At 48.4% G+C, this 9,778-nt stretch overlaps 1 protein-coding gene across 1 annotated transcript in view; it reads left to right on the top strand.

The window, feature by feature from the left end:
* The first annotated feature begins 1,663 nt into the window (after nucleotides 1-1,663).
* PTPN21 (protein tyrosine phosphatase non-receptor type 21) overlaps nucleotides 1,664-9,778 on the top strand; it is a 45,226-nt gene continuing 37,111 nt past the window's right edge. The window contains exons 1-4 of the mRNA XM_004699064.2: nucleotides 1,664-1,866; nucleotides 3,972-4,069; nucleotides 6,617-6,684; nucleotides 7,726-7,796. Coding sequence (XP_004699121.1) covers nucleotides 1,664-1,866; nucleotides 3,972-4,069; nucleotides 6,617-6,684; nucleotides 7,726-7,796 — 440 coding nt within the window. The remainder of the gene's footprint in view (nucleotides 1,867-3,971; nucleotides 4,070-6,616; nucleotides 6,685-7,725; nucleotides 7,797-9,778) is intronic.

The following is a 9,778-nucleotide window of genomic DNA, read 5'->3' on the forward strand; positions in this document are numbered from 1 at the left end:
TGTATGTGTGAAGGAGAGGGGTGGGCATAGAGGGAATTCACTTCCATAGTATTTGTTGTTTTAATTTGCATCTTATGAACTTGGTGGGGGTGGGGGGTGGCGGTCGCCAAGAAGAATTACAATTGCCTCTGTATTGCTAGAATTCATAGTACATGAAATTCTCAATTTATACAAGTCAAATTTGAGAATAGTGGCAATTCAGTTAACATATTCGAATTAACACTCCGTGGTTATGGATTGGATTGTGCCCCCCAAAAGTGTGTGGTGTGAGCCCTGACCCTATGCCTGCTGTTATAAACCCATTGGAAATGGGTTGTCCTTGTTAGGTTAACAAGGCAGGATTAGTGCAGGGTTTGTCTTTGAGATATGGAAGAGATTTTTAAAACTAGTCCAGCGGAGATGGGAGAGCAGAGATATGGAGCCCATGAAGATCACCCAGGAGTTTAGGAATAAGGAACCTGACCCCCGAGCCTTCGGAGAGAAAGCCTTTCCCTAGCGGTCACGGTTGTCAGGTGCTGTCGAGTCGTGCCAACTCGTAGTGGCCGGTGTACAGCGGAGAACACTGCCTGTTCCACTCACTCCTCATAGCTGTGAGCTTTGAGCCCATCGGACCGTCTTGTTGAGGGTCTTCTTTATGCAGGAGGGTGTTAAGGGTCTTCCTGTCAGATAGTGTTCCTCAGAGATCCAAAAGGTCTCGGCGGCTAATCCCTCAGCAGTGGACTGCTGATTCCTTCTTCCTAATCCTTCGTCTGGAAGCTCCACTGAAACCCGTCCCCTTGGGTGACCCTGCTGGTATTTAAAATCCTGGTGGCATAGCTTCCAGCACCGCAGGCACACGGAAGCCATCACAGTGTGACAAGCTGACAGCGGAGTGGGGCCTCTAGGGGTAACCCCCTGAATTTGGACAGGTAGCCTCCGGAGCTGTGAGAAAACAAATCTCAATCCATTCAGTACTTCAGTAATTTTAAAAGAACATTATTTGGTCAGCACACTAGATTTTTGTTAAGAGTTGTATCAAGAAAAACATCGCACCTGCTTACATTTTAATTTCTAGGCCAGTGTAAAGGCGCAGGGGTGCATTTTGTGCAGAGTTCAAGACGTGGCTTTCGGATGTAATGGACTCTTTCCTCTCGTTCCTGACTAGGAAGGACTCTCGTAGGTGTAGATGATGATACGTTGATGCTGACGTATCTCGACCCCACGTGAGAGTTGAACTGCCCAGAGGGTTTCGAGGACTGTCCGGTCTTTCCCCCACAGAGCTGCTGTGTAGGTTCGAACTTTCAGCCTCCTGTTAGGTAGTAGCTGAGAACTTAACCTAGAGCATAACCAATGCCCGCCAGGGCTCCTGTCCCCTGCCTTCAAGTCCGTTCTGACTCAGCAATCCCAAAGGACCCAGGAGAACTGCTGCTTGGGCTTCCGGGGCTGTAAGTCTTTCTGGGAGCTGGCAGCCTCATCTTTCTCCTGCAGAGCAGCTGGTAGATTTGAACCATCAACCTTGCGGCCAGCAGCCCAATATAGTCCATGGCGCCACCAGAGATTCTTCCAGGCCTCCTTAGCTAGCCTTAAAAAAACCCCACAAGTTTCTGCTGCCCCTCTTTGAGCAAAGCCGCACTGGGAGCCTGCTGCCCCTTGGTCCCAGGTCATGGATGAGGCAGTGAGAGTAATGGAGTCCCTTTGTGCCGCTGCCTCCGCGCAGGTCACTTACTTCAGCCTCTGGTACTACAACAAGCAGAGCCAGCGCCGCTGGGTGGATCTGGAGAAGCCGCTGAAGAAGCAGCTGGATAAATACTCGCTGGAGCCCACCGTGTACTTCGGCGTGGTCTTCTACGTGCCCTCCGTCTCGCAGCTGCAGCAGGAGATTACCAGGTGAGGGTCAGGGCTGGGCTGCTCGCTTCCAGACGGGGCCCTGGGGTGGAAGTCAGAAGAGGAAAGACCCATGGAAACTTGGTCCTCTGGCCTCCCCCAGCGTTCACCGTTCACCGCAGACTTGGCTGCAGGGTCTGTGTGCGGTTTCCTCCGCACGTGTGGCTGCAAGACTTGCGGGTTCTCCAGGCCCCAAGGGAGGGCTCCAGGGAAAATGAGGTTTCGCCCTGGCTGCGACGTCACCTTTCAGGTGTCTCTGGTTTCGTTTCTGATCCTTTGTAGCAATGAGAGAGGGGAATTGTATTTTTTAAAACAAGAGTCACAAGATCTGTGTGCATTTCCCAATGTGCTGGGGGTTCTTATCTTTCTTGGAGTCCCGCAGCTAGAGTCTAGGGACACTGTGTGTGCGCGCATGTGCAAAGTCAGTCCTTTAAAAGAAGCAGTCCTTTTCCCTCAGATTTCCCTGGTTTTGTAAAAGCAGATTGCTGGTCTATCTCCCACAGAGCAGCTGGGTGGGTTTGCACTGCCAGCCTCCAGGTTAGCAATCAAGCACTTAACCACTATGCTACTAGGACCAGGTGGGGCATCTAAGATGAGAAATCTTAGCCAATGGGGAGGCTCCTTTAAGGGGACAAGCACAGGAAGAGAAGACGAGATTAAGAAGCAGAGTAGAGGGAAGTACATGGTCTCACCTCGTGTTTTTTGTTCCTGAAAAAAACCAGTGGAATGAAATTTGGATTCTTGAGCCTGCTTTCCCCCTCCAGAATCCCCTCCACTTTGTCTCTGTTAACCTTCTTTAGTATTATTTTTGCACCCATCTGTCAGCTGGACCACTTGTAGTGCCCCGCACATGCCACATGCCTTTTCCCCTTTGTGACATGGAGATCTTGGTCTCAGATTTGTGTGATGGAATCCTGGTCATCTTCCAGGTCACTGTTCAGAGGCATCTTCTCCCCAGGCCGCCTCTGACCCCCTCTAGGCTGGCATGAGCTCTGTCTTTAGACTGTCTGAGGATTTGTTTGTATTTGCTCCTCATTCAGACATGTCATCTCTGTCCTAGATCTCATCCCGGCTTTCCTTAGCTTTGCTGGCCCACAGTATCTGCCACAGTGCCCTGCACAGAGTCAGCACCCGATTCTGCCCCCCGTTTGAAGAACGCTGTGTTTTAAGTACTGTGTCAGTTAATAATTGGGAGAAGGGAAAGCCAACGAAGGCAGGAGCGGGTGTTCGGGATAAACCCACCCTGACTGTAAACAGGTCCTTATTGAAGAAAGCAGTGGGAGCCAAGGGGTGAGGGGAGATAGCAGGGACGGGCCATTTAGACTCCCTTATTTAAACATGTGTTGAGCGGCATGGGGCGTGGTCTGGGAAGGTGGGCCAGTGTGGGTGATGGATACACTCTCATCCTGGGCTGGAGAGGCTGCTCCGCTCCCACTGGTGGACCTGGTGTAACAAATAAGTATCGTACCATCTGATAACACATGCTTTAATGAACGCGCTGGATTCCTGACGGGGTATGGGAAACTTCAATGAGAAAGCGAAGGAAGCTGACTTTTTGATGAACTTGTCAAGGAATGTTCTAGTTTGGGGGTATAGCTTCTATAAACCCATAAACCAAATCAATTGCACTGTCGAGGTAATTCCAACTCAGTGGCCCTAGAGGATGGAGTCAAACTGCCAACTCTGATATGTCTGCACTAACAGACAGTGTTTTTAGAGAACAAGACTGGCCACTGATTTTTATTTCTACAACCACTGCCCTGAAGGATCTATAGTTAGGATAAATGGCTCAATGCATCAGTTAAATCGTGTGTTTGTGTGTGTTTCTCTGTGTGTGTACACTTCTGTGGATATGGGCAAGGGAATTCCAGTAATTTTGTTAAACCACCTGGTGTTATGGTTCGTGCTCTTCAACCACTGTATATACTTGTGTATAAGGCAAGTTTTCAACACATTTTTAATGCAGTTTTTGTGGTAAAATTAGGTGCCTCGGCTAATATTTGGGTTGGCTTATACTCGAGTATATACGGTAAGTTATAGTAAAATGCATGCATTTTAATTGAAGGTAATTCTGATGCTGACTTTTACACCTTGACCTTTTTTGATAGGTATCAGTATTATTTGCAGCTGAAGAAAGATATCTTGGAAGGAAACATTCCCTGTACACTAGAACAAGCAGTTCAGCTAGCAGGCTTAGCTGTTCAAGGTAAATAAAGCCATTAATCTCATCCAGAATGTGTGTTTTAACAAAAACAGCTGGGAATCCTACAGCTAGCTGGCTTTCTGTGTGCCCCTTCAGTAGTGTTTCTGTATTAGTGAACTGTTACCCGGTGCTTTCTGTGTGCCCCTTCAGTAGTGTTTCTGTATTAGTGAACTGTCACCCGGTGCTTTCTGTGTGCCCCTTCAGCAGTGTTTCTGTATTAGTGAACTGCCACCCGGTGCTTTCTGTGTGCCCCTTCAGTAGTGTTTCTGTATTAGTGAACTGTCACCCGGTGAACTAAGTGGCTTGGTTTGGAGAACCTCAGTGAAATCTCAGGCTTCTGGAAGGTTATCTATAGCATTGCATGATACCAGAACGAACCATCCATTAATAGAAAAGCCTGTATGGGTAGGTGCATGTCCATATCTGTGTTTTAAGGAATTTTTTGAAACGAACCCATAGATGTATGACAAAGCATTTGACAGTTCAGTAAAGTTCACGTGTCCAGTTCCCGGACATGAATTATGTGCATGTTCAGATATCACCCCTGTCCATTCCCAAGTTCACATCCACCTCAACAGAAGCTGGAGGTCCCCTAAGGATTGAATTCTTGTTTCCTTTACCCTCTTGCTCACTTGTTGCCGGCAAACACTAACAACGTTGTTCCGGTGCCTCTGAACGGGGGATTGAGCTTGTCTTTGAGAATATGCACAGGGACACATCCAGCAATTATCCAGTGTCTGCAGTTACCTCAGCACACCAATGCACTCCTCACGTTGTACCACCATCTCACCCTCCTTTCGTTTTTATTTTATTGAATTTTTTCCTTTCTGAGGTGTTTCCCTCGTATGGATGTAAACGTAAATTCCTGCCCCCTACGCTTCCTATCTTATCTTTCAAGTTGTTTTTGTCAGTTTGATCACAGGTAAACCCAAACCCATTGCCACCGAGTTGATCCTGACTCGGCAACCCTGTGTAGGTTGGTCACTGAGGCTGTAGATCTTTAAGGAAGCAACAACCTCTTTTTTCTCTCCCTGGCCCCTGGAGAACTGGTAGGTTTGAACCTCCGGACTTGCGGTTAACCGGCCACCGCCTCTCCCATCCCAGTTAAGTTAATTTCTTGTTTGGCTTTAAAAAGACTTTCCAAAAACCACCATTGAGTTGATGCCAACTCATAACACCTCTTTAGGTCAGACTAGAACTGCCTCTGTGGGTTTCTGAGACAGCAACTCTTTATGAGAGTAGATAGCCTCATCCTTGTCCTGTGGAGCGGCTGGTGGTTTCAAACCGCTAATGTTGCAGTTAGCAGCCTCACCCATAACCCGTACCAATCACCAAGGGGAGGTCTTTTGGGGTTTAAGGTTTAAAGATATAAAGGCAGTAGTTCTAGGAGTCCATCCAGCAGCCTTCATGGCTCCAGAAACGGTCTCTGCACACTTTATGCATGCGAACGTTCTTTTAATTTTGCTTTTTTTCCCATTTTATGCCCCGCTCATCCAAGTATTTAACCTGTTGTTACTACTGTCTTAGGATGAACCCTTGCCCCATGAGTGGGTGAAGTGGTGCTCACTCACGCTTTCAGGTTGCTTCATTTTTACTAGTTCCATAAACAGGTGTCTGGGACCCGAGAGTGTCCACAGTGAGCACAGATAGAGATTTTTGCATCTCACCTGTTTGGATTAAGGCTTTTATTCCTTACTCGCCTAATCTGCATGTGCTCGGGCCACTGTACCTATGTGATGGAACTTCGTTTCACCAAATAGTGAGCATTCGACCTTGGGAACTGACATGTACGCAGAAGAACACGTAAGGACCTTCCTGCAGACGTTAGCAGGCTCGGGACGCGTAGTGTACCCAGACAAACAAATGCCTGGGAGACACAGCCACCCTCGCCTTCCAGGCACTTTGATGCTCCTGAGAGTATCCTCTTTGGCTTTAAGAGCTTATTTCTTCAGGCATTTTTCCCCCTCCAAATTGTCAACTTGTTTCTTAACCCTTTAAAACCCCAAATCGACTTCATCTCCCTTTAACGTGTTTCTTTGATTTGGCGCCATTGCTCAGAGGTCCTCTGACTGCTCGCCCTGCAGGAGGCAGAGCAGTGCAGCAGTAAGCACAGAGCTGGCAGGGTGGTTAGATGCCAGCGAGTGGACTCAGGCTCCCCTCCCCCCAGTGACAGAGTAGAGCGGCTTCCCTGGAGGCTGTACCCTTACCAGGCCTTTCCCCCTGCTGAGCTGCTGGGTGGCTTTGAGTGGACGCTGTGATCACAGTGTAGGCGTTGTCATGAAATGAGATTATATTCTCTGTCATTGGGAAGGCGTTCTCCTCATTCCCCAGAGGCAGTTTTAACAGTTTAGACCCACCGATCTGTCGAATTAACGTTTTCTAAACCCTGTTCTGGAAATGCCAACTTTCGACAACTGTGTGAAGACAGATTTGGCTTCTGAGCTTATTGACAAGCACGCAGCCCAAGCGCTGTGTGCATGATTCTGCTTCGCATGTATTGCCAGGCAAATGCACCAGACGTGACATGTGAACCTTTGTCCTTTTCTGCAGCTGATTTTGGTGACTTTGATCAGTATGAATCTCAAGACTTTCTTCAGAAATTTGCCCTGTTTCCTGTGGTAAGACTTCATATTACTTTATTCCTTTTTGAAAACTGTTTATCCCCTTTCCCTTCCTGAACCCCAAAGTGAAGTCTGGACTTACTGGAGCAGCCAGCAGGTAGGAAGTCAGTGAGCACTCAGTGTGAACACTTTCCCGGAGGGAGTGTTCCGGGCCTCTGGAACCCACAGAAGCAGAAGGGCCTGCCTTCACGGGGCTGCGGCCAGGGAAATGAAGTTCGTGCTTGATGTGAGTCGCAGTTCGGGATTAACTCCAGCATCTGATGAACCATGCAGTGTCCTTTTACCTGAAGACTTGACATTACACAAAGCTCCGTGGAAATGAGTTTGAGTCACTATCAGCAATGAAAAGGACTGAATATAAAAAATCACACTGCTTTCTGAGTCACTGTTGGAATTGATGGTCAACCAAGCAAATAAGGCAACGTTCGACACCGCGGATGGCCAGAGGCACAGGCGGTCTGGCTGGGAGGAACTACAGCCATGCAGCAACTTAGGAGGGAGGGGGCGGAGCTGTGGTCTGTTCAGTTGGAGAGTTGTTGAGAAAGAGGACAACCCTCGACGAGATGGACCCACCCGGTGGCTCTAACAGTGGCCTCATGGGGATGCTGCCGAATCTGGCAGTGTTTCGTTCTGTTGTACACGGATTCCTGTGAGTCAGGACGACTCGACCGCACAGAACAAAACAAACAACAGAATGCTTCCCAAGTGCCTCCCTCGGAGGGCAGCGAATCCCCAGGTACTGCGGCCGTGTTGGCTTCCGCAGTGCCGGCTGAAGAAAACCCCCTGATAGAAGTCGGCTGGAACTTTCGATGCCGAGTTGAAAAGACACATTGTTTTGGTTCCCTGGTAGAAGCCACTTCATTCCTTAAGGAATTCTTGAGTTCTTGATTACATACTCAATTAAGCACAATGCCCACATTGTGAAGCCTACTCAAATTTTTGCCAGACAGTGACAAGAGTTGGCAATAGTAGCACATGATTCCTCCTAAGAAACTGGATTGATTTGCTTATGTCCTTACTGCTGTGTGTTTTGTTCAGGGCTGGTTACAAGATGATAAAGTATTGGAAGAAGCAACCCAAAAGGTGGCCTTACTACATCAGAAATACAGGTAAACATGCAGAGATAAGACATGGAAATTGTGTAAAATTCGTGCATATTCAATTCTGGAATATGCATTGACACCATTTGTTTAAAACCTGTTTGCTGCCAGCCCATCCAGAGCCGAAAGATGAGGCTGTCTGCTCCCAAAAGGTGTGCCAAGTCTTGGGCACGCTGGCTTAGGCGTCTGTGTGTCCGAAGTGACTGAATGGCAGTGGCATAAAGGTCCATCTTCAGCTCAGCCGAACAGCCGTGCAGTTCCACACTTCTGGACTCTCTCCCGTCCTCCTCTGTGTGTGTTTGTGTGTGTGTGTGTGTGTGTGTGTGTGTGTGTACACATGTATAAAAAGTTTGTGGAAAAATGGAATTGAAAAATAATTTGGACTGTCCATCCATCCATGCATCCATCCATCCATCCATCCAGCTATCCTTATATCCACTCTTTAAATATTAACACCTCTCCTAGCGATAGGGAAACCAAGCTCAAAAGGGCTCAATGACTTGCCCAAAGTTAGACAAGGAGCAAAGATGGACATGGGCTATTAGCCCCGAGCTGTCTAAGTAGAGCTGACAGTCTTTGCTTTCCTTTAGAACCGCATTCTCCTCCTAACTTCTTCCCACTCGGACCCTTACCTTGCTCACGGGAGATGGTTGGGTCACTGCCATCGAGCTGATCCAGCTGGGCGCCCCCATGTGTGCCGAGTAGAGGTGCTCCACAGGGTGACTTTTCGGAGACGGCGCCTCCAGCTCCGTCTTGCAAGGTGCCTCTTGGCAGGTTTGAACTGCCAGCCTTGCAGCTCGTCGCCAAGTCCACTCCACCCAGCGGCTCCTCACAGATGAATCGTCTGACAAGATATCTTTCGTCTTACCTCTTCTCCAGTGCTCACAGATGTTTTCTTGCTCTTTGATAGCCTGAGTTCTTTACCCTGAGGTTAAGGCCTCCCACAAGTTGATTAAATCTTGCCTTTTCTGCTTTGCCTTCTGCTGTCCCAAATGAAACACTTCCCCCCCACCCCCACCCCCAGCAGAACAGATCCCTCAGACACCCGCTGCCCTGCCTTGTGTCATCTTCCCTTCCTTCATTTCCTGAAAAGATCGTGAGGCAGAGCACTGGATGCTGTGGGCACTGTGAGGACGTGTGAGGATGTGTGAGGCTGCTGTGGGCACACTGAGAATGAATAGCCCCACACTTTTTAAGAAATCCTTCCCTGCCTGGCAGCCTAAGAGCCAGCCAGGGAAACGATCCAGATGGGAATCGTTTTACGACGTTTGCTGCATCCTGTGTGGCATAAGCGCAGCAGGCAAGTCTTGGTCGGTACTGAGCAGGGCATCTGATTTACACTTGGGGGAATTGTGCCAGGTGGCAAAGAAATGCAGGGGCTAAACCCCCAATATTAGGGGGTGTCTCGGTTCACAAGGGTTTTCTAGGTGCCCTGGGAAGGGGAATTAGCATGGGAAAAAGCTGGGAACGTGTGGGGGAGCACTGTGTATTTAAAAAAAAACAGCTGCAGCATTTTGGATGGTTGCAGTGGGAGAAGGTGGTGGAGAGGCAAGCCTTCATGCGATGTTGGCTACCTATTAGTCTTCCTGCCTTTCTCCCTGCAGGCTTCCAAGCTGAAAGGGACCTCTATCTTCTGTCCTTGAACCCTTAGTCCCTGCACTGGCAGTTAACTTATGATGCTCGGTGATGCCTGGTATTTTAGGTAGTAGACAATCACTGGATAGCTTAGAAAAAATGCTGGCTTTCCTCTGAAGGTTTTATTGGAATTATTTTATTCCTACAAGTTGCCTCCCCTGCTGTATTAGTCTAGGTACTTTAGAGAAACAAATCCACAACAACTCATATATATAAGAGAGTTTTATGTAAAGAAAGTATGCATCACGAAAACATCCCAGCCCAATGCTGCCCAAGCCCACAAGTCCAACATTAACCCATTAACCCAGCACCAGTCCACAAAGTCCTCCACCTCACAAAACAGAGGCAATGATGCC

This window comes from Echinops telfairi, unplaced genomic scaffold, assembly GCF_000313985.2.
Source record: "Echinops telfairi isolate 266 unplaced genomic scaffold, ASM31398v2 ScPeMD7_18;HRSCAF=68, whole genome shotgun sequence".
Lineage (NCBI taxonomy): Eukaryota > Metazoa > Chordata > Mammalia > Afrosoricida > Tenrecidae > Echinops > Echinops telfairi.